The 21,529-nt window shown below is 60.5% G+C and overlaps 12 protein-coding genes and 1 non-coding gene across 14 annotated transcripts in view; 7 read left to right on the forward strand and 6 right to left on the reverse strand.

Annotated features, from left to right (window-relative positions):
• The first annotated feature begins 799 nt into the window (after positions 1–799).
• GGTG_02316 lies at positions 800–2,975 on the forward strand. 2 transcript variants are annotated; one of them, XM_009220087.1, is made up of 4 exons: positions 800–1,014; positions 1,139–1,770; positions 1,832–1,994; positions 2,091–2,975. In XM_009220087.1, exons 2-4 carry the CDS (start codon positions 1,617–1,619, stop codon positions 2,794–2,796), a joined length of 1,023 nt encoding a protein of 340 aa, XP_009218351.1. In that variant the 5' UTR covers positions 800–1,014; positions 1,139–1,616; the 3' UTR covers positions 2,797–2,975. The 2 variants fall into 2 exon arrangements, with proteins under 2 accessions (XP_009218351.1, XP_009218352.1); XM_009220088.1 differs by lacking the exon at positions 800–1,014 and having other exon boundaries at positions 1,091–1,770.
• Positions 839–909, reverse strand: GGTG_20038. The gene has a single exon. It is a non-coding gene; the product is annotated as a tRNA-Gly (tRNA).
• Positions 2,976–3,289: 314 nt separating the features above from the next.
• Positions 3,290–5,692, forward strand: GGTG_02317 (oxidoreductase). The gene is made up of 4 exons (XM_009220089.1): positions 3,290–3,747; positions 3,809–4,654; positions 4,730–5,508; positions 5,570–5,692. The coding sequence occupies exons 1-4, from the start codon at positions 3,519–3,521 to the stop codon at positions 5,606–5,608; spliced, it is 1,893 nt and encodes a 630-aa protein (XP_009218353.1). The 5' UTR covers positions 3,290–3,518; the 3' UTR covers positions 5,609–5,692.
• On the reverse strand, positions 5,668–6,774 carry GGTG_02318 (aromatic ring-opening dioxygenase). Its single transcript, XM_009220090.1, has 2 exons — positions 6,531–6,774; positions 5,668–6,466 (listed from the first exon to the last, which is right to left on the reverse strand). Exons 1-2 carry the CDS (start codon positions 6,690–6,692, stop codon positions 5,726–5,728), a joined length of 903 nt encoding a protein of 300 aa, XP_009218354.1. The 5' UTR covers positions 6,693–6,774; the 3' UTR covers positions 5,668–5,725.
• Positions 6,775–7,186: 412 nt separating this feature from the next.
• GGTG_02319 (maltose permease) lies at positions 7,187–9,186 on the forward strand. Its single transcript, XM_009220091.1, has 3 exons — positions 7,187–7,488; positions 7,580–7,992; positions 8,097–9,186. The coding sequence occupies exons 1-3, from the start codon at positions 7,350–7,352 to the stop codon at positions 9,126–9,128; spliced, it is 1,584 nt and encodes a 527-aa protein (XP_009218355.1). The 5' UTR covers positions 7,187–7,349; the 3' UTR covers positions 9,129–9,186.
• On the reverse strand, positions 9,126–9,831 carry GGTG_02320 (hypothetical protein). The gene is made up of 2 exons (XM_009220092.1): positions 9,377–9,831; positions 9,126–9,303 (listed from the first exon to the last, which is right to left on the reverse strand). Exons 1-2 carry the CDS (start codon positions 9,686–9,688, stop codon positions 9,223–9,225), a joined length of 393 nt encoding a protein of 130 aa, XP_009218356.1. The 5' UTR covers positions 9,689–9,831; the 3' UTR covers positions 9,126–9,222.
• A 126-nt stretch (positions 9,832–9,957) lies between these two features.
• GGTG_02321 (hypothetical protein) lies at positions 9,958–12,069 on the forward strand. Its single transcript, XM_009220093.1, has 5 exons — positions 9,958–10,503; positions 10,567–11,087; positions 11,152–11,244; positions 11,309–11,427; positions 11,493–12,069. Exons 1-5 carry the CDS (start codon positions 10,069–10,071, stop codon positions 11,840–11,842), a joined length of 1,518 nt encoding a protein of 505 aa, XP_009218357.1. The 5' UTR covers positions 9,958–10,068; the 3' UTR covers positions 11,843–12,069.
• Positions 12,070–12,503: 434 nt separating this feature from the next.
• GGTG_02322 (hypothetical protein) lies at positions 12,504–13,700 on the reverse strand. Its single transcript, XM_009220094.1, has one exon. The coding sequence runs from the start codon at positions 13,467–13,469 to the stop codon at positions 12,750–12,752; it is 720 nt and encodes a 239-aa protein (XP_009218358.1). The 5' UTR covers positions 13,470–13,700; the 3' UTR covers positions 12,504–12,749.
• Positions 13,701–13,993: 293 nt separating this feature from the next.
• GGTG_02323 (hypothetical protein) lies at positions 13,994–14,880 on the forward strand. The gene is made up of 2 exons (XM_009220095.1): positions 13,994–14,274; positions 14,358–14,880. The coding sequence occupies exons 1-2, from the start codon at positions 14,139–14,141 to the stop codon at positions 14,639–14,641; spliced, it is 420 nt and encodes a 139-aa protein (XP_009218359.1). The 5' UTR covers positions 13,994–14,138; the 3' UTR covers positions 14,642–14,880.
• A 96-nt stretch (positions 14,881–14,976) lies between these two features.
• Positions 14,977–17,188, reverse strand: GGTG_02324 (diphthine synthase). Its single transcript, XM_009220096.1, has 3 exons — positions 16,960–17,188; positions 16,749–16,873; positions 14,977–16,669 (listed from the first exon to the last, which is right to left on the reverse strand). The coding sequence occupies exons 1-3, from the start codon at positions 17,092–17,094 to the stop codon at positions 16,051–16,053; spliced, it is 879 nt and encodes a 292-aa protein (XP_009218360.1). The 5' UTR covers positions 17,095–17,188; the 3' UTR covers positions 14,977–16,050.
• Positions 17,189–17,323: 135 nt separating this feature from the next.
• GGTG_02325 (hypothetical protein) lies at positions 17,324–18,761 on the forward strand. The gene has a single exon (XM_009220097.1). The coding sequence runs from the start codon at positions 17,615–17,617 to the stop codon at positions 18,329–18,331; it is 717 nt and encodes a 238-aa protein (XP_009218361.1). The 5' UTR covers positions 17,324–17,614; the 3' UTR covers positions 18,332–18,761.
• On the forward strand, positions 18,696–20,224 carry GGTG_02326 (hypothetical protein). The gene is made up of 2 exons (XM_009220098.1): positions 18,696–19,374; positions 19,448–20,224. Exons 1-2 carry the CDS (start codon positions 19,191–19,193, stop codon positions 19,810–19,812), a joined length of 549 nt encoding a protein of 182 aa, XP_009218362.1. The 5' UTR covers positions 18,696–19,190; the 3' UTR covers positions 19,813–20,224.
• The window catches only part of GGTG_02327 (chitobiosyldiphosphodolichol beta-mannosyltransferase), a 3,075-nt gene continuing 1,486 nt past the window's right edge, over positions 19,941–21,529 (reverse strand). Inside the window, exons 2-3 of the mRNA XM_009220099.1 lie at positions 21,259–21,452; positions 19,941–21,195 (exon numbers count right to left, since the gene is read on the reverse strand). Coding sequence (XP_009218363.1) covers positions 20,197–21,195; positions 21,259–21,452 — 1,193 coding nt within the window. The 3' untranslated portion in view covers positions 19,941–20,196. The remainder of the gene's footprint in view (positions 21,196–21,258; positions 21,453–21,529) is intronic.

A 21,529-nucleotide genomic window follows, 5' to 3' on the forward strand; every position in this document is an offset into this window, starting at 1 on the left:
ATAAATAAGCAATAGTTTTAAATGGCTTTTTTTTTTTTCAATTTTTATAATTTTCCCGAAGTTTACACATTTGATTGTTTATTGCTTGCCGGAAGCTGTTAAGTCGATTTGGGGAAAAGTTGCCCACTTTTCCGCCCTTTTGGTGTATCAATTAAATTGTCTTGGGGGTGAGAGGGAAACATAAGTTGGGGTAGGAGCCCCCGGAGGTTTGAGCCACCCCCTGGTAAAAGTGGGGTTTTACTGATTGAACCCCTTTTTTTTTCTTCAAATAGCCTCGTACCCGGTGCATCTCACAGTTTTTTTTCACTCCAACCGTTTAAGATCCACTACCCGCAAATTTCAGCCAATTACAGCCTTTTTTCAATTTTTCAGCCAATTAAATCGCTCCAATTGCCTTACATGTTAAACGCCATATGCCCGCGCCACGTAGCAACGAGGCGCAGCAACGGCTAACTAATACCCACAAAGCTTTTGTGCGGATTGCTAATATTAAGGCGGTGCAAGCACACGTGACGAGGCACGTGCGGCTGCAAGGCGGGCGGAGTTGGTTGTATCGCCTTTGGCACAACGCCGTGGCAAAAGGCCGGCAGTGGCGAGGCCAGCTGAAGCGGGGCCGGCATTAAATCCGGGCACGGGATTGGCTCGTTGAGAAGCATATTATAGGGAATTCCAAACGTGATTGTATCGCGCTTATCCCAAATAAGCAGAAGAGTGGGCCCACGGGCCCACGCGTCATGGGGGTGGCTCAAACCTCCGGGGGCTCAAACCCTCTTACTCCAACTTATTCTTTGTTTTAAAAGACAAAAAGAAAATTTGTCGAAAAGAATCGAATTAGATATGCGTGTGCCCGGACTCGAACCGGGAGCCCATCGATGGCAACGATGGATTTTACCCTTAAACCACACACGCTGTTCGGTTGATCCTTGTTGTCGACAGCGGGTAGTGGAGGCTTCGAGTTTGCCGCGACTCGGGGTGTTAGCCGTGGGGTTGACTTGAGGCGAAACGCCTGGACAGGTCCGTCCTTGGAATAAACTACACCCCCTTAAACTTTTGCTGTGTCTGCTTTAACCGACTGCTTTCATCCTCGTATAATCGGCTAAAACCACTGAGGGCTTTTGGCGGGTTGGTATGATGGCAGGATTGCAGCTGCAGATATCTGCATCCAAAAAGCCGGTTCCAAGTTGGACCACATCTCGACCGATCCTGCGGGCACGGCGAGGGCACACCTGCACCACGCGTATGCAGTGAAACCGTCTGCACAGCCACTAAAACACAAGGCAGGGCAGGCCGATATCGCCACAGTGGGAAGGTTGAAGGATTTTGATGTGTGATGGCAGGATGCGCAATTTGGCATGCATGTGCAACCCAAGACGGGAGTACTAGAGAGTGCACAATATGCTGCGCCGGGTAGGAAGAGGTTAGGTAGGTAGTGGGCAAATATCGAGCTTCAACCGTGGCTGCCGCGCCCAGCGGGAATCCCTGGCGGAAGCCCCCATCTCGTCCTGTCGACATTCACTCTGGGAGAGTCATCACAAAACACCACGAACAGTACAGCTTTAGTTCCTGCCCACCTACCTTAGGCACCTAGTAGGTATGCAACACAGACACCGCTAACCATGACGGCCCGCAAAACAGCCTCACTAAAGCCATCGGGCGCGGGCCGAATGGCCCCATACCCGACCCTGGCGCCCCCGCTCGCCCACGAAAGGCGGGACGGGGCGACGGCCCAGCCCGGGTCCGAGACGTGCGGATACCGGACAGACGCGCAATGTGAGGCTCCAGAAGACTTCCTCCGTCTACAGTCTGACGGCGATGCTGACCGGGCAGAAAGTCCGCCCGTTCGCTTGCGGCTCAGGCCTGACGTGCACAAACTCCAACAACGTGCGCGGCTGCTGCACCGACTGCCAGCACTCGACCCTTGGCACGGGGTGCCTCGACGCGACCCACCGGCTGTGCGTGGACAAGACGGCGGAGCATAGGATGCAGTACTGCTGGTGGGTGTCTTTTTTTCTTCTTTTTTCTTTTTTTCTTTCTTTTTGTATTCTCATTCTTCCCGCCTACCATGCTGAGAGCTAACCACGGACTCCCAGCACCGACTTCGCCGACGTTCCCTTCTGCGCGACCTACCTATGGTCCACCACGACCGAGACCCGGTCCATCTACACGCTCTACATATGCGAGTCGACCGCGCAGCGCGGCGTGCAGATCCTGGCCGCCGAGCCCAGGCCGCCCAACGGCGGGCCTTCCGAGAGGTCGACGACGACGTCGGTCCAAGGCAGTCCGACCGCGGCACCGGCAGAATCGACAGGCCCGCCGGTCGGCGCCATCGTCGGCGGCGTCCTTGGGGGCGTGGCCGTCCTCGCGCTGCTGCTGGCTGCGGTCTGGTGGGCCGCGTGCTGGAGGCGTCGCGGCGGCGGCGTCGGCAAGTCGGGCGACGACGACGACAACGTGGCATCGTCGGCGAGATTCGAGGAGGGGAAGACCAGCGGCGACGACGGGTCACAATTACCGCCGCCACCGCCGTCGCTGCCTGCGGCAGACTTTGTCGTTAGCCCGGCCAGCGAGCTGCCGACAATAGGCCAGCCGGGCGGCGGCGGCGACGGCGGCGGCGGCGGGGAGATATTCGAGGCGACAGGGTCTGGCGTCGACGCAAAGGACCGGGCGCACTGCCACGAAAAGGACGGAGTCCCCTGCGGTGGCGAGCTGGCAGAGCTGCCCGGCCATGGGTCGTACACGCCGGAGCTTCTGGGAGACCAGAGTCGATTCCGAGGCTATGTGAGGGGCGCCCCTTTTTGAGTGCCGGGTTGCGATGGAGGAGAGGAGCCCCCGCAGGCAGGGGGAGGCAAAAGCTAATTCATGCTTACCGCGTCGTTTTCTTGTTTATGCCGCGTCCGTGCCACGCGTTCTCCAAATTGTCGGCAACGCTGCTTCTGTCCGTTTGTCAAGATGTTGGATGTTGCAGGTGCATCTTTGAGGCAATTTCCGACAGAGTTGTTAGTTTTATGCGACGGTTGGATTCGTCGGTTGCATGGCAGCCAGGCATCGAATTCTGAAGAGCGACATTAGTTCCTTTTGCCACGGCGATGGAACAGGCCATGAGCGGGGGGGGGGAGTATAATAGATTGACATGGCGCCTGCAACCCGCTGTTGGCCTGACTAAACTGCCGATGGTATTCGCCGGGCTTGGGGGTGGCGCCATTTCGCCTTTACCCACCCGCCGGGGCTGGCCTCTTTCCGCTTTAGGCTCATGCCGCGCGGTCAATAAGCTTCTCTCCCGGCCTGAGGTCCAGGGGTAGCGACTTGGCGCATCGCTCGTCGGTAGCCGTTCTCTCGGGGCCGCGGACTGGAGGCCCCGAGATTGATTGTGGGGCGCGATGAACTCCTGGCTGGTCCAGCGCGTGCCTGGCTGACTGGGTATTATATTATGCTGGGATAAAAGCTGTACGTCGCGCCCTCGTTCTGTGTCTCCTAGGACTCTCCCAGGACACCCTCCCCGCGCCGCTAGACATCAGCTCGAGATGCGTGCCACTTCTCTGCTATCAGGCCTTGCCGTCGTCTCGGCCCCTCTCCTCGCGTCTGGGTCTCCGTCAAAGGCGAGAGGCGCCCATGTCGTCCGGGACTCGTGCGGCCTGGCCAAAGAGTATGACTATGTCATCGTCGGAGGCGGCACCGCCGGGCTGACGGTTGCCGACCGGCTGACCGAGGACGGCAAGACCACGGTCCTGGTGCTGGAATACGGCCAGTTCGGTAAGGGGGATTCCCGAAACACTCAATGACAGCCACCATCTCCCATGCTAACGAGACCTAGTGAACGACTCGGCCATAAGCACCGTCCAGGGCGGCTTCTCGGCCATCCAGCCCCAGTACATGTACTCGATCAACTCGGTGCCGCAGCCGAACCTAGACAACCGCAGGACCGCCGTTTTAATCGGCAAGCTGGTGGGCGGCAGCTCGGCCATCAACGCCATGATGAACATCCGCGGCACGGCCGAGGACTACGACCGCTGGGGCAGCTTCTTCGGGCCCGGGTCGTCGTGGTCCTGGGACGGCCTGCTGCCGTACTTCAAGAAAGCGCTGCACTTTACGCCCCCTGACCCGGCCACGGCGGCGGCGTCCGAGATCAAGTACGACGAGTCGTACTGGGGCAAGACGTCGGGCGTCCACGCGGGCTTCCCGTCGTTCCAGTTCCCCGGCGTCAAGGCCATCATCGACGGCTTCAAGGCCATGCCGGGCGTCAGCTTCACGTCGGACAGCGGCGACGGCAAGACGGGCGTGTACTGGTACCCGCAATTCTCGCACCCCAAGACGGTGACGCGCTCGTACGCCCGCACCGGCCACTGGGACGACGTCCAGCGCAGCAACTACCACCTCAAGGTCGGCGTCAAGGTCAACAAGATCCTGCTCGAGGGCACCAAGGCCACGGGCGTCGCCTACTCCGCCGTCGGCGAGGGCGCCTGCAAGGACGTCCAGACCGTGAGGGCGCGGCGCGAGGTCATCCTGGCTGCCGGTGGCATCCACACGCCGCAGATCATGCAGCTGAGCGGGCTTGGGCCTAAGAAGGTCCTGGAGGCGGCCAAGATCCCGACTGTCGTCGACCTTCCGGGAGTTGGTCAGAACTTCCAGGACCACGTGATGCTTACCGCCATGTTCAACCGTGAGTCGGCCTGCCGAACCTCCTCCCTCTATTTATCCCACATCATCGGTCACTAACCAACCCTTCCACCGCCAGTCCGCAACTTCACCTTCCGCCCCAACGCCAACGACCTCGCCACCAACACCACCTTCAAGGCCCAGGCCGACCAGCTCTGGGCCGCCAACCGGACGGGACCCTACTCGCTCGCGTCGGGCAACGCGGCCGCCTGGCTGTCCTTCCCCGTCATCTCCCCGCGCGCGGGCGAGATCGCCGACGCGCTCGCCGCCCAGGACCCGGCCGCCTCCCTGCCGGCGGGCACGCACCCGGACGTGGTGCGCGGCTACGGCGCGCAGATGGCGTCGTACGCGGCCGCCATGCGCGGCAACGGCACCGCCTTCTACAACTACATCGTCAACGGCGCCCCTTCCTCGGGCGGCCCGCTCATCTCGCTGCACCCGCTCAGCCGCGGCAGCGTCAACGTCGACCCCGCCGACCCGGAGGGGCGCGAGCCCGTCGTCGACTACGGCGCGCTCACGAACCCGCTCGACCGCGACGTCGACATCGAGCTGCTGAGGTACACGCGCCGCTTCTTCCTCGAGAACCCGGCCATGGCCCCGTACGCGCCCGCCGAGGCGCAGCCGGGCCGGAACGTGACGACGCGCCCGCAGCTCGACCGCTGGCTCGAGACGACGCTGAGCCCGACCGTCTACCACCCCGTCGGCACGTGCGCCATGATGCCGCGCGAGATGGGCGGCGTCGTCGACCAGGAGCTCAAGGTGTACGGCGTGCAGAGCCTGCGTATCGTTGACGGCAGCATCATGCCGACCCTCGTGGGCGCCAACACGTGCCAGACGGTGTATGCCGTTGCTGAAAAGGTAAGGAGAGGCCCCTTGTCGGTGTGGTTGGTGATGCCTGTGCTGACATGTTTTCTTTTAGGCTGCGGATCTGATCAAGGCGGACCAGGTCGCTCGTTAAGAGCGATGGGTCTGGAAGGTGGTGGAAAACGAAGGAAAAACTAATAAACAAATTAATGTGTCAAATTCACCATGCTATCTGTCCTCTCTTTGTGACTTTTGACGGCGCGAATAACCCTTAACAAGCCCCAACCTGCTCCCCCGGCCACTGCCCAAACATAAACTGGCTGTTGCACATGTTGCTCAGCTCCCACGTCTCAGCCACCAGCCTCCCCGGCGCGCCCTCGTCCTCCTCCTCCCCAACGGCACCCGCCACGAACAGCAGCGGCACAAAGTGGTCGTCGGTGGCGTGCGCGTCCCGAAACCGCGGGTGTTTGAACAGCCGCGCCGCCGCCCTCCGCAGCCTCGGCCCGCCGCCGCCGCTGCCGCGCACCACGTCCTCGACGGCCTGGCGGAACTCGAGCGCCCAGGGCTCGGGCGGGCGCTCCTGGGCAAAGTTGTCGCGGAACCGCACCATGGGCGCCCACACGTTGCGGTACAGGTTGTGCACGGCGCCGCCGGACCCGACGAGCAGGTAGCCCTCGCGGCGGAGCGGGCGCAGCGCCGCGCCCACGGCCAGGTGCTCGTGCGGGTCGTAGCGCGCGTTGGCCGACACGAGGACCGTGGGCGGGCAGCCCGCGGGGAACATGCGGATCAGGATGAGGTAGGTGTCGTGGATCCAGTCAAAGGTCGGGTTGGCGCGGGCGTCGAAGCCGGCGGCGCGGAGGAGTGATAGGCACCGCGGGGCCGTGGCCAGGTCCGAGTTGAGCTTGTAGTCGGCGTACTTGGACGGGTGGACGAAGGCGACGGGGGACTTGCCCGGGTTCGGGTTGGTCGCCACGTCGATGCGCGAGTCGCCGAGGGCGTCCCAGTGCGCGCCCTTTTTTGCATGTCAGAGGGGGGTGTCTTTTTTTTGGTAGGGAACACAAACGCAGAGCACGCACCATCATGATGACACCCTTGATGCCCCTCGCGAGCGCCTCGTCGCCTGCCTTTTTCCAAAAGGTGGCCGACTCGGACTCCTCGCCGAGCATCATCGTCGAGCCATGGGAGAAGAAGAACACGGGGGTCAGGTGACCCTCTAGGCTTGAACTGGGACTTGACATGATGGACCGAGGGCGTGTTGAATCCTACTGTTGTCGCTACGATTCAGTGTACGGCACATTTCTGGCCTCCAGCCGCCCAGTGGAAAACAGCTTCCTCGGATATCCCCAACCACGATCCCGACCATGGCAGGGTTAGGGTAAACTTGACCTGTCAACCCAGGCTGTCGGGAATATCCCTTGGCGACTGAGCCGACGCATCTTCCTACTCGACGTCACACATGGCATCGACATTAGAACAGTCCACGGTGACACACCTCGGGTCCTGAACGAGCCGTCACCGAGCCTATGCTGCGTGTCTGGGTGCTTAGAGTCGCCACATCAGGCAATGGGATGTCGCCAGTCCTGCCGAAAACCGGGGAAAGGTGCTTAATAGTGCCTAGAAAGGCAACTATTTCGCCGGCCGGGTCACTGTGGGCGAGGCACTGTGTATCCGTATCCACCCCCACAAACCCTCAAAAGTGCGACGGTGGGTACGGGGTAAGTGCGGAGAAATGGGCGGGGGGATGGGTTCCTGAGTGCGACGAACTTGGACATCTCGGCAATAGCGACGGCGTCTTCATGGGGTAGATAAATAGGAGGCGGGCGCGGCAAGTTTGGGAGGCGATGCTTGTCGTCCTTTCTCCCCAGGGCTCAAACGCCGTCTTGATCTAGCCTGCCATGAACGAGAAGAACAACGCTGCCGGCGGCCCTGCTGTGGTCCAGCAGGTCGAGGAGGCTGCCGCCCCTGCCGGCGACGCCAACAAGGACAAGGTGCAATGGCGGGACTTTTGGGACAACCGGCGGGTGTTGATGTTTTGTAAGTCGGCGCCGACACTTTGTCCCTATACTCGTTGAATCCCAACACGGGTCGACTAACCCCCGACTGCGCTGGTGTCCCGCGCCGCCAGGCTTCATCATCTACCTGCTCCCCATCAACCTCGGCTACGAGATCGCCATGCTCGGCAAGCTCCTGGCCGTCACGCCCTTTGCCCAGCGGTTCGGCTACCAAGTGGGCGACAAGTGGGTCATCGGCGCGTCGGACCAGGGCATCCTCAACGCGGCCAACACCATCGGCATCTTCGCGTCGGCCTTTGCCGCCGGCGTCATCAGCGACCTCGTGGGCCGCAGGCGCACCATCGCCGTCGCCTGCGTCGTCTGCGCCGCCGGCGTCGTCGTCCAGTACTTTGGCACCTCCATCCCCATGCTGTTCGGCGGCAAGCTCATCTCCACCGTGGGCTTCGGCGTCGGCCACTCGCTGGGGCCCGTCTTTGTGGCGGAGCTTGCGCCTGTCAAGATGCGCGGGCTGTGCCTCGTGCTTGTTGTTAGTTTTTTTTTCTTTTTTCTTCTTCTTCTTCTGGCCTGTATCATTCCCTCGCCTCTTACTCTCATTCAAGAGCAAGCACGTCTAACTCAGGTCGCGCCCAGAACACCATGATCGTGCTGGGGCAGTGGCTCAGCTCCCTCGTCGCCTACGCCTGCAGCGCGGCCTACGACGGCGACGAGGCCTGGCGCATCCCCATCATCACGCAGATCATCCCGCCGGGCCTCATGCTGATTGCGCTTATCTGGCTTCCAGAGTCGCCGTCGTGGCTCCTCATCAAGGGCCGGCGCGAGGACGCGCGCCGGGCCTTTCTGGTCTTCAACGGCCCGTCCTTCGACGCCGACGCCGCCATGGCCGTGGCGGACGCGGCCATCGCGCTCGAGGCGGAGGCGCGCGAGGCGCAGCGGGCCAGCGGCTGGGCCGACTGCTTCCGCGGCACCAACCGGCGGCGCACCACCATCATCGTCATGGTGTACCTGGCGCAGCAGTTCATCGGCGTCAACTTCGTCGGCGGCTACCTGACCTACTACTTCCGGCTCGCGGGAGTGAAGGACCCGCTCGCCGTCGGGCAGGCCGCCATGGCCATCCAGCTGGTGGGCAACATATGCTCGTGGCCGCTCGTCGACCGCCTAGGCCGCCGGCCCCTGCTCGTGGGCGGCAGCTTCGTCATGACGGCGCTGCTGCTCGTCGTCGGCGGCGTCAGCACCATCCCGACGCCCGGCGCCCTGTCTACCACGGTGGCCTTTATGGTGATCTGGGGGTTCCTGTACCAGATGACGCTGGGCGCCGTCGCGTACGGCGTCGGCGGCGAGACGGCGAGCGTGACGCTGCGCCAGAAAACGTACAGCATCAACATCATGGTCTCCACCGCCGCCTCGTGCCTGGTCCTGCAGGTCATGCCGTACCTCATCAACTCGGACCAGGCCAACCTCGGCGGCAAGATCGCCTTTGTCTTCTTCGGCACCTCGCTGCCCATATGCGCGTACCTGTACTTCTGCCTGCCCGAGCTCAAGGGCCGCAACTACGCCGAGGTCCAGGAGATGTTCGACAAGAGGCTGCCGATGCGCCAGTTCAAGACGTACGTGTGCGAGGGCAGCGCCGGGGGCGAGCACAAGGGTGGGAAGCAGGAGGCGTGAAGCGGGCCGTGGAGAGGCATTTGAGATGCTGGTTCATGTGTACCCTAGATGGCAATATGCCTCTATTCCAGGCCTCGTTTCCGGTCCAGCCTAATCACATCTCTCCGCCAAGAGGATATTTGAAGATGGAATCGTTGATCCTCCCGCCTGTGGCTCGCCATAACCCCGCAACAAACTTTTACCGGGGACAGTTATTGAGCCTGGTCAGCAGAGGCAGCCAAAATTTCACAGCAAGGAGCCGGGCATACCGCGTTGACGACGACACCCGTGAACAAGACGGTGATAAAAGCCCGCTCGCCGATGTTCTGGAACACGGCCCGCTGGCTCTGGTCCAGATGGCGATTGATGGGCCGGTGCGGAGGCACACGACGGTGCGATATATCCCATCCGGGCGGGTTATCATGGGCGGCAGCGGTAATCGGTGCCAGTCCGCCGGTTTCCTCTGCGGCCTGGTCCGAATGGTAGACGTCGTAGTCCGCGAGCACCATGGAGACGCCGGAGGGGCTGTTGGGGATCTCCGACGGCGTGGTTGTGGTTGAGGTCTCTGACATTTCCCACATGATCTACTTGTCAATGGGTGCGAGTATTGGGAATTTTGGGAGAAAGGGTCGAGCTTGCTCGGCACCGCCAGGCGAGACCAGAAAGATTCGGGTCGATAATGTTGAATGGCCTCGTGGTTTGGATTGATTTCGATTGACGGCGTCGTTGACGTTGGAATGGAAGACGCTGAATCCGATAGGCTAGGGTCTGTGCCAATTGCGCCCGAACACGGCGAGGAGCTGGGAGCTCGCATCGGGATAGCCGTGGGGTTCCTCGGCCTAGCTGGGCATTTTAATGTGATATTCAATTAGGCAAACTTTGTCTGTGGTTAGACAAACAACTAGATCCCAGACTGACGGCATTCCCACGGGCGCCCGCCTGAGCAGGAAGTGAGGAAAACATGGCCAGCTCTTCAGACCAGGGCGCCGCCTTGGCACGCATCCGAGGCTCGGCCACCGACGGCCGCGCCCACAACCCCATCTTCCGCCGCGCCCAGCTCAAGAGGCTCCACGACGCCGTCGCCGCCCACGCCGACGAGCTCGAGCGCGCCGCCGTCGCGGCGGTCAAAGATTCCGCCGTGACGCCGCACGACGCCCGCCTCGAGCTCTGCTTCGCCGTCCGCGCCGTCCGCGAGCTCTCGGCCTCGCCGCGACTCGACGTCGCCGCCGCCCACGAGCTCGAGTACGCCGTCTCCAGGGGGCGGGATGCCAGGGGGGCGAGGAGGCCCGTCGGCATCGTCGTGGTTTCGTTGCCCCCTGCGGCCCACACGCCCGTCTACTCGGTCGTCTCTGCCGTGGCCGCCGCCGTGGCTGGAGGTAACTGCGTGGTGTTGCAGGTATTTGTTTGATGAGGCCACAAAAAAGTCGGGGGTATAACTAAGCATAATGGCTTCTGGTAGATCGAACAGACGATCCGGGAGCTTCCGGCAATTCTCGGCCGCATGCTGACCGAGGCTCTGGATCGCAACACATTCGCAACCGCGGCAGCAGCCGAGATCGACGCTGCCATTAAGGGTAGGGATGATGTCACCCACTTTATCATGGGCAGTGACGCAGAGGCAACACCCACCCCGTCCCCCCGTTTGTTAGTCTCCGCATCCCACCGCCGCGTCGTCGCCGTCGTGGAGCGTGACGCGGACCTAGACAAAGCCGCCAGCGCGCTGGTGACGGCCCGCTTCGGGTTTGGGGGGGCCTCACCATATGCGCCGGACCTGGTTCTCGTGAACGAGTGGGTCCAGCAGGGTTTTCTGGAGGCCGTCCTGAGGCGCACCTCGAGCCTCATCGCTGCACACGCGGCGAGCGCGGCCGGTAACTCTCGGCTCGGGTCTGGCGGCGAGCTCCTGAGAAGGATCAAGGCCGAGGGCAAGGCAAAGGTTGTCACCGAGGGAGACTTTTGCTCCGTCGTCGTCGTGGAGCAACGGTACGTCCTTGTCCCGACCGGCATAACCCTCGCCAGCGCGTCGTAGCTGACAGCCAGCATACAGAGACTCCTTTTTGCTCAAGGGAAAGATAAACCAGTCATGTCTGAATGTCCATACAGTGACGAGCATGGACGACGCCATAGATTTGATCAATGTGTAAGTGGCACACTTTGACTTTCGCTTACAAGCCCTCGACCGCATCTTACAGTAACAAACACAGACACGGAAAGAGCCTGGCTGCATTTGTCTTCACCCAAAGCCTGGCCAACGGAAAATACTTGACCCAGTTTCTCGATGCGGACGTCATGTTTGTCAACCAAATCCCCACGAGGATTCTTGGTAATCGCCCCCCTGGCTCCGAGCCCACGCTTGGCTCCACAGCAGCACTAACACATCTCCAACAGTCGGACCAGCACATCCTCAGGGGTATCCCCTCGATCCAGCCATGACCACCATGTCACCGGACCTGTTCACGGTCCCGACGCCCGTGTACGTGGAGCCCGTCAGCAGCGCCCAGGATTCCCTGGAGAAGGCCGTCAGAGACGCAACACCGGCATCCATGGCGACGCTCGCGAGGGAGCTGGCGAAGCCCCTGAAAGCGTTGAAGAGGCCGTTGAAGCAGGTCCACGTTGGCTTCTTTGAGCAGGGCATCATGACCGGCGCGCTTCTCGTCCTCGGCACGTTTTGCACGGCTGCTGGTCTTCTGGGACTACACGGGTACCGCTTCGTTGCCGCGAGGTCAAGAATGGGTTGATGTGGGTTTGAACCTTGCAAGACCGACTAGCAGCACGCGGTAGAACAAAATCGGGTGCGCCTTCAAGCCAGGTTTGCGGCCTTCTACCCCCACACGTGCACCTTTTACCAGAATAAATGCAGGCGCCTGTCTGGACTAGACGGATAGTGGGAGCCTAGGAAGTCAGTCATATCATTATTTAGTACTCATAGTTGACGCTGGTCGCGCTGGAAACAGGCAAAGCACCACGGCACCTTGTAGGATCGTCGTTCAGGCGTCCAAGGCGGCTGCGAAGCAGCCTGATACGTCCATCTCATCCCCGAATGCTGTGCCTCTCCATGGGGATGACGCCCGAACGCCCGCCAGATGAGATAAGAAAAGGCAGGTGCTGCGTAAAAGTTGCCGGTCTCCCCCACAACTAAAAAGGAAAACGCGACCTTTTCCCAGGCACCAACCTCCAGTTCTGAATCACAACGAGTGCCTCCCAAAACCCAAAACACAAAACATGCCCACCATTCTACACAAAGATAATTTACGGTTACAGAGATACCTGTAGCTTTCGTTCTAATCCAGAGACTTTTCTTCAACGTGAAAAGGTATCTTGGTGAGCGAGCGAGAAAATTCTAACCTAGTTGGCACTGGGCATCCACAATTACAGCCGTGCCGGAGGAATCGAACTAGGCCTTCACATGCTTGGGGCTGCGCATGCGGCCCTGAAGTATATCCCTTGCCTCCCCGCGCCTACTTTCTTCGGTGTTTCCTCCTTCATCCACCATCTACGTACCCCCAGACCGAAGTAACGATCGTGGTTCATCACATATTGACACAGGAAGATTTCCAGCCTACAAACGGGAGTGCCAAACTCCTACACCTACCTACCCACCAACAAACAGAAAGCATTTCTCTCCCAGCGGATACGGCCCTTCGCTCACACGACCGCCAAGGATCTCGGTTCCCGGACCCCGATCAGTCTCAATACTGTCCAGGTCGTCATGGCTCCCACGCCGGCCGTTGTCGTCACTCGCGCCGCAGTCAAAGCGGCCGCCACTGCGGCCGCCGAGCCCACGCTGGCTCTGACTGCGCGCCGGTCGCTCGGGGGCCACCTCGCGGTCATCTGGGGGCTGGTTTCAGGAGTGCTATTCGCGTTGCTGCCACCGTGGCGTGAGTTTTGCCCTCCCTCCCTCCTGCTGGTCTCCTTTGACCCGGCGGCGGGCCGTATCTCTTCCGCAAGCTGACCGTTTGTCTTTCCCTCCCTCCCTCCCCACCTAGATCTCTGGCTCATCCTGCTTTTCATGACGGGCTCCTTCACATTCCACGCGTTTCTATTGTGGCCTTGGAATCTCCGTTTTGTCGGCATCGGCACCGCCGTGATGGCCGCGATCGGCGACTGTGTCCTGTCTGGCGGCGCCGGCTTCCGGCTCTCGACTGTGCTTTTCGCCAGCTGTGCGGCAATGGCGGCCACGGCTCCGCTCGTCCCGATTCCGGAAGGTAGACGGGTGTGTCCGTGTGAAAAGTGCAAGAAGCCGGAGGAGGCGTCGAAAAAAAGCGGTGCCCCCGAGACTGATACACCCGCCTTGTTTGCGCTGAGGTTGGCCTTTGGGATGGCTATGCCGTTTGCCTTTAGTCTCGGACTCTTCTGGCGGTTCATATGCGCTCTGTCCGGCCGATGAACGCTTTGCAGCCAATCCCAGGACTTTCCGCTTCCCGTTTCTGGTATCCTCTGCTAGTACCATCTCTTTTTATCTCATTCTCCCACTTCCCTATCTCCTCTTCATTTTTTCCTCTTCTTTTCTACTCTTCTTATCTCCACTTCTTGTTTCCTCTTCTTGCAGAATCGTCCGGGCTCCCTTGTTTCCCCCGCTTCTTACCATCAATTTTCTCTTTCTTTCAAGTGCGCTGTGCCACAACCTGCGCACGGCCCAACCCAGGCTGGCTTGAACGGCCTCCCGCATCTCAAGGCAGCCAGCCAGGATGCGTGAAAAGCCGCCTGCAACCGCACGTATCACGCTGTTGGCCGTTTCTTCGACCACCTATCGCTGTTGGTCGGAAAAAGAAAAGAGCAGCCCGTGGCCGTCAAGCACGTAGTTTGCCTCGTGTCTGCCTCGGCTGGCTGCACAAGGGTTGCATCCGCATTGCACGTTGAGATTGCAGCTGCAGGCGACATGGGCGGATTGCCTCCCACCGCTGTATAAAGCCAGCTCCCAGCCTCGCGTCCGCGGATTCCTGGGGGCATCTCTATCATTTCTCAAGCGATCAACCCAGCCATATCAATCCGACCAAAAGATATTCTGATTCGTCAACAAGCAAAGCGTCCGTTATGTCTCCCGTCCTAGCCCTCGCCCACAAGCTGACGGACATCGAGCTCGGTTCGTTCGGTGAGGGCATATGGGCAGTCATCTTGGGATGGCTATCCGCGACGTGGGAAAGTGTTAAAGAGTGGAACCAGCACCCTCGTGAGCTCTCAACCCGGCCCTCCTCGTCCAATTTTGCCCTTTGTGCTATCCGAGTACTGATGTTTCATGATTCCCACACTAAGCTGCGTGGCTGATGTGGGCGATATTAGCATGGCTCATCACCTTCACCTTGGTAGCTACGATCCTGTTTACCTTGGGGTTCGGTCCCGTCGGCATCGTCGCCGGCTCGTTCGCAGCGTGGTTCCAGTCGTGGGCGTTCGGTGCCTTCACACCTGCAGGCGGTCTCTTTGCTCTCTGTACCAGCCTGGCCATGCTAGGGATCCTAAATCCAATTCTTTGTTTTGTTGCGGCATTGATCGCTACAATTGTTGCAGTTATCGTTGGCGTTTGGACAAGCTCAGCCTAGAACGGTTTGGTTCTTGACGCACCAGAAATCACGAGCTGGATGTTACACCTACCTATAAGTTGGGAACAGGGCATAGACGCTGGGAGCGCTTCTACAGCCCACCAAACTGGCAATCTGATCATTAGATGCCGGTTGATGTACTACCTAGAATAGGAGCCCTTAGGGTCATCAGACGATCGTATCTGTGGTTCTCCTGCGACTGTCGTATTTTTCCCGATCAAGTGTAGATTGCATTTCCCCGCGATGCCAGCGCCTGTAGCCGATCGCGTTTGCGTTCGGGCGGTCCCTGACGTCACGACATTTGGTGTTAGACAAGCGCACGCAAATAATGACATCAAGCGGCGAGACCATTGACTAAACGGCAACACTGGACGAAGAATAAGAGGAAGGAATGACCTGGGACTTTTAAGGGAGGATAAACCTTTGGCGCTCAATCCTCTCCTTTCCATCCTGTCTGTCCAGGCACACCCACAACAAAAGAATCACCAGCAACAACAGAAAACAGATCATCGTCTTCCAAAACAAACACTCCACCCACCACCACAATGTCGAGCGGTTTCTCCAACACCTCCACGGGTGACAAGCCCGCCGACCCCTACAAGGCGAAGAACCTCGACACCGACGCCACTGTCAAGGAGAAGGTTGACGATCTCAGTCACTTCATCTCGAGCTGCAAATATGGCATGATGACCACGCGCGACGCCAAGTCCGGCTACCTGGTCTCGAGGTGCATGGCCCTCGCCGCAAAGGTAAGCACCGGGCGCTTGTCGACCTGCTACAGACTCTCCACAGTGGCGCCAGACTACTAACAGGGCTAAATTCCCGCACACCAGGAGACCGGCGGCATCGACCTCCTCTTCCACACCAACACCGAGTCGGGCAAGACGGACGAGCTGGCGGGCGACCCGCACGTCAACATCTCCTTCTACAACGGCTCGGGCGAGTGGGCGTCGGTCTCGGGCGCCGCCACGGTCGAGACGGACCGCGAGCTGGTCCGGAAGCACTACTCCAAGGACCTCAAGGCCTGGGTCGGCGACCTGGGCGACGGCAAGCACGACGGCGGCGCCGAAGACCCGCGCATCGGCATCATCCGCGTCCGCACAAACACGGCCACGTACTCGGTCGCCAACAAGAACTTTGTCAGCCGCGCCGCCGACGTGGCGCAGGGCGCCATCACGGGCAGGACCCCGACCATCCAGAAGCTGCGCGAGATCTCGGTGGGCGAGATTGAGCTGTGGAGGAAGGCAAACTAGAATGGTATCGCGGGCATATGGACAGGTCGGCGGTCATTAGTTGTATGATAGGCAAGATAGCATCGCACCGAGGCCCCAGATACTGGCGAGCACAAGAGCTGGATGACGTATGTTAGCTCAAAACACAATCATATCCCAAGACTTCTATCTCGGTAATCATGTGCTCGGCTGGTAATTCGCTTTCCATATGCGGTCCCAGTTCTCCTTGTCGACGGCAAACTCGCGCACAAAGTCGTGCTCCAGCTCGTGCGTCCGGCTCCCCAGCAGCACCAAGCTGTGCAGCGGCGGTCCCAGGGCGTCGTCGGCGTCGCACAGCTCCCTGAGGGTGCCCGCGACGAACCTCTCCGTCTTTCCACCAACCCTAGCAGCGCCGACGGCGAGCGCGTCGGGCCCGCAGACGCCGCCCTCGCCGCCGGCCTTGACGTGCTCCTCCTCGACCTCGAGCATCTGGCGGGCGCAGGTGCCGACGCTCATGAAGCGGGGCGGCTCGTAGACGAGGCGGCCGCGCGCGAGGGACTCGAAGTTTGGCTCCTTGACCTTGATGTCGAGCAGCACGAGCGTGTGCAGGCCGAGCCCGCGGTTCTCGGCCACGCGGTCGTAGAAGCTCGCCGGCCGCCAGCTCTCGGTGAAGAAGACCATGCTGACCGTCTGGCCAAAGTTGTACAGCTGCAGGCCGCAGGCGCCGATGCCCGACATGATGGATGCGTTGGGAACCGTGCGGACGGGGATCTTGAGCTCGCGGGCGCGCAGGACGAGGTCGGTGTGCGTGGTGGCGCTGTGAGGGGCGAGTATTAGTCTCTGACTGCAAGTCGTGACTTACGCTCAGGGGTGGAAGAGGAGCTAAGAGCACGTACCCAAACGGATCGCCAACCACAAGGAAGGCGACGTCTTCGGTGTCTGCGCCGCGGAGGATGGCGTCGCTGTTGGACTCGACCATCTCGCGGTCGGCGACTTCTATTGAGCGGCCATAGTAAGACTCCTACTATTCCCCATAGGCAGTCAGTCAGCGGCGCCGTGGTGTATAGGGGTATACGCAAGGGTCGGGTAGGGGACTAGCAGACGCACCAGAGTGGGCTGGTCCACGAGGAGGATGCTGGTGTAGGCCTCGAGGTAGACCCTGGATGCTTTCTTGACAATTTCCAGTCCTTTGACCGTGATATCGGTCTCGTCAGAGAGGCCGAGGCCTATTAGGTATAGCATCGTGAAGTTTGGAAGTTAACAAGGCGCAAAGTTTGGAAATGGTGTCGCAAAACAGACAAAAAAAAGTTGTCGCGGGGTATCAAGGTGGGATGAGATGAACCGGTACCTCAGCATCGGTCTTGCCTGAGTGCGACTTGGCGGTACCGGTTAACAGTGGGTCCCAGACGCGGCAATGATGTCGCGATCCACCGTTGCCCCTGTTCGTCGGTGCGGAGCTCGGGCGGAGCTTCAAGTTTCGTCAATCCCGTCCATCGCCAGCCAGGAGACTCAACTGCTCTGCTTCTGGAGCAGGTTACAGCGAAGTGCCTTCCCTAATCGCAACATACGACCACCTATCTATCCAGCGATTCCAAACTGCGCCCCGAAGCTGCAGGCAAACGACAGTTTCTCAGGCCACCCACCACGAACGATATTCCCGCGCAGAGCTACATCCCAGTCTCGGGCCAACATCTCAGCCCACAACAAACAAGACAACAAAGCCCGTCATACGGCACCGACCCAGCCTACACAACCAGCCCGCATGTCGACCAGCAAAAACGGCTCCGCCTACGGGCAGGCCGCGGGCGACACGTCGTTCCGGCGGACGCGCGACGCGGGCGAGTACGCCGAGAAGGCGACCAAGCGCGAGGCGGACGAGGCGGCGGAGCGGAAAGCGCGGTACGAGGCCAAGATGGCGGGCAAGAAGTACCACAAGCCCCTGACGGGCGACGAGGAGTACACGTCGGCGCGGTCCGACGTCATGGACTTCAGCGCGCAGGTCGGGCGCACGCAGCTCGTGGCGGCGGGCGCGGGCCAGGGCAAGCGCGGGCGCGGCGCGGGCTTCTACTGCGAGGCGTGCGACCTGACCTTCAAGGACAACATCCAGATGCTCGAGCACATCAACACGCCGCAGCACCAGATCGCCACGGGCCGCAAGATGGAGGTGCAGGCGGCCTCGGCCGAGGACGTGCACGCGCGCATCGAGGCGCTGTGGCGCCGCCAGGAGGAGAGGCGGAAGCAGCAGGTCTACAAACTTGACGAGCGGCTCGAGGTACGCAAGGAGGAGGAGGAGCGCGAGCGGGAGGAGAAGAGGAGGAAGCGCAGGGAGCTGGCGGACCGCAAGAAAGCCGAGAAGGAGGCGGCCGCGCAAGTCAAGCCCGAGTACGGCGAAGACGTAAGGATCGAGGGAGAACACGAGGAGGACGACATGATGGCCATGATGGGCATATCTGGATTTGGTTCGTCAAAGGCAAAATGATGTTTGGTTTTGGTGTTTAAGCGGTGTTTGATCGATTTGGCGACTTTGTGATACCCCAGTTGGCCAGAGACAGAGCATAAAGCTTGTTTGTCTGATCTGGTAAATCTGGCAAAATGACGCGGATGTGGCGAGTCTGTTCTTCCATCAAATTTGTATACTGCAGTCGAGGCAACATCACAATACTCCCTGCGCATGAGGTGTCAAAGGACCAGGCATTGGGATTGGTGCACTGCATGTGCGGCCCAGAGAGCAGGTGTGCTGCTTACAAGTTGTAGCTGCTCAACTCAGGAAGCCATTTCCATTGTGATTCCTCGACCAGACGGGTGGGCGGGCCGATAGGGTATCCAAGACTAACAATAAACAGCATCTGTAGAAACAAAGCTATTGTTTTCTCCTGCGGACTCAACTGTCATCGTGTGGTCATCCCAATAATACGTACAACCTACCAAGACAGCATCGCAAGCGAACCGACGATTCAGCCCAACACCTATCTAGCCACTCCGACGGGTCCTGCAGGGCCAGCGGATCCCTGTCCAGCAGATCGCCGACCCCGCCAACGTCGCCGCCCTGGGGCCAGACTCTCGGTGAGGGGAAAAGTCGAACCGCGTGTGCCGAAGACACCTGAGGAGTCCGGACAGACAACTAGTCACCCGACCCAAGCCCGATCAGAAAACCGCCATCAGCCCCGGGCCATCCGCCGAATTACCACATAGCTGGCCCATTTCGCCCATCCCTCGGCCTGCCCGCACCCGCCGACGCCTTCCTCCCACCGCCGCCGAGCGCTTCGCCAAACCCCAGATACCCCCCCATCCCGACAATTTCTCCCCGTTGAAGCCCTGACAGCCGGCGGCCTTTCGCCATGTCAAATTCGGGCAGCTCCTCGTCGGCCCCCACCGCGGCGTCGCTGCTGCTAGGGCGCCAGCTGAAGCAGATGAGGACCGACAAGGATATCCCCGGGATATCGGTCGGGCTCGTCGACGACAACAACCTGTTTGAGTGGGAGGTGATGCTCATGATCAGCGACGACGTCAAGTACTACGGCGGTGCGTATTCGCTTCTTTTTTTTCCTCACTAGCTACCTACTCTAGCCTAACTCCTAACACACACACCCTACAGGAGCAAACTTCCGCGCCCGCCTCTCCTTCCCGGCTGCGTACCCGCTGATGCCGCCCAAGCTGGTGTTCCAGAAGCCGGTCCCGTTCCACCCAAACGTCTACGACCACGGCCTGCTCTGCATCAGCATCCTGCACCCGCCCGAGGAGGACAAGTACGGCTACGAGGCGGCCTCGGAGCGCTGGAGCCCCGTCCAGAGCCCCGAGACGATACTGCTGAGCGTCATCAGCCTGTTCGCGAGCCCCAACGACGAGAGCCCCGCAAACGTCGAGGCCGCCCGCCTCCTGCGCGACGACAAAGACGGCAAGAGCAAGGACTTTAGGCGCATAGTCAGGCGGTGCGTCAGGGAGAGTCTTGGGGAGGACTGATTTTTTTGTTGCTTCTTTGTTGGCGGGGGATGTGCTGGGGTTGGCTGCTGTTTTCCGTCTTTGGTCTTGGGTGAGACGCTCGCTAGTAAAGGACATGACTGGGAGACATATCTGGCCTTGCGCTCCTCCGCACGACGAACCGGCGTTTCTGGAGTTTGCGGGGTATTGGCACAGCGGGAGGCGTGTCTCGGACAATCAAAATTAGCGCGCCTTCAGTATAAATTGGTTCCTTTTTCTCTCTTTTCTTGTATATTCATTGTCCTGGTCACAGTGGGCGACACATGGCTTATCCGCACTACCACCCAGGGAGGCAGCGTTCAAAAAAACTCATCGCCGCAGGCTCATAGAAACCCAGGTATGGGGAACCCCCTTGAAAGACACGGACTACTCAGAGACAAACCCCAGAATCCGCGCAACAGACGTGTCCCACTCCTCATCCCAACGTCGGCTCCCCTCCTGAGTCGCACCCCTGCGGAGGGCAGCCAGCTCGGCCTGCCCATCAACCCCGAGTAGGCGCACCAGGCAGGCAGCCAGCTCGCCGGCCGTCTCGAAGCCACAGCCGTTGTGGCCCTCCTTGACCAGCTCCGAGAAGCTCTCGTATCCGGAGTAGGCGACGACGGGCAGGCCGGCGCCGAACATGTCGACGACCTTCATGGGCAGGTCGACGCCCGAGCTCGACATGTGGAGGCAGACGCCCAGGTCGGCCGAGGCCAGCAGGGCGGCGTAGTCCTCGTACGACAAGAAGGCAGTGCGGATGGCGACGCCGGGGACCAGGCCGTCGGCCATCATCTTTGCGATCTTGCCCTCGTACATGGCCTTTTGCGGGCCCTTGCCCGTGATGACGGCGACCACGGGCGTGGGCGGCGGCGGCGGCGACGACGACGACAACGACAACGACGACAACGGCCTGCTCCGCTGCGTGTCGTTGGCGTACTGCACCAGGGCGCTGAGCAGCAGGTTGAAGTCCTCGTCGGGCGTCCACGAGGTGCTGCTGACGACGAGGCGCACGTAGCCGTCCACGACGGCGGCGGCGAGCTCGCGGGACTCGAGCACGCGGGCCAGGATGTCGAGCCGCGTCGTGGGGTTGTTGATGGGCTGGAAGATGTCCGGGGGCCGGTCGTGCATGGTCACGATTGGGGACCTGATGCGGTACGGCTTCTCCCGGAGCTGGCGGGCCATAGCGTGCGTCACGGTGAGGTTGGCGCTGCCGGCACGGCCAAAGAAGCACTCATAGAGCTTGGAGACGAACACGAAGGGATGCCCCGCCCCCCGCGTGCCGGACAGGATGGTCCAGCCGTAGTTGTGCCAGTCAATGAGGAGGCGTGTGTTACGACACCTGGCTATGATGGCCGCGATCGCTAGGGTCGGGATCGACGGCGGGTTCTACGGAGTTGGTGTGTAAGATTATATCAAGGCACATATGACTTTCTTTGGGGAGAAAAATACCTGGATGAGCAGCCATTGCGCAGGAGGGGCCTCATAGCCCAGGACATGGACGAGGGTGAAGACTTGCCAGATAACCTTGAGAGGACCTGAGATAATGAAGGGGATGGATTTGGAACGCAGCACCCGTGGAGGGAGATCCAGCGAGTGGATCTTGATCTTTGGATGGCCAAGCAGCGCGGGATGGGGGGTAGTCTCTGTATGCCACATGTATGAGCCCTGGGCTGTTCGATCGATGGCTGCAGCCATGCAACGCGGCTGCAACCCCCCCCCC

The sequence above is a fragment of the Gaeumannomyces tritici genome (assembly GCF_000145635.1).
Source record: "Gaeumannomyces tritici R3-111a-1 unplaced genomic scaffold supercont2.1, whole genome shotgun sequence".
Taxonomy (NCBI): domain Eukaryota; kingdom Fungi; phylum Ascomycota; class Sordariomycetes; order Magnaporthales; family Magnaporthaceae; genus Gaeumannomyces; species Gaeumannomyces tritici.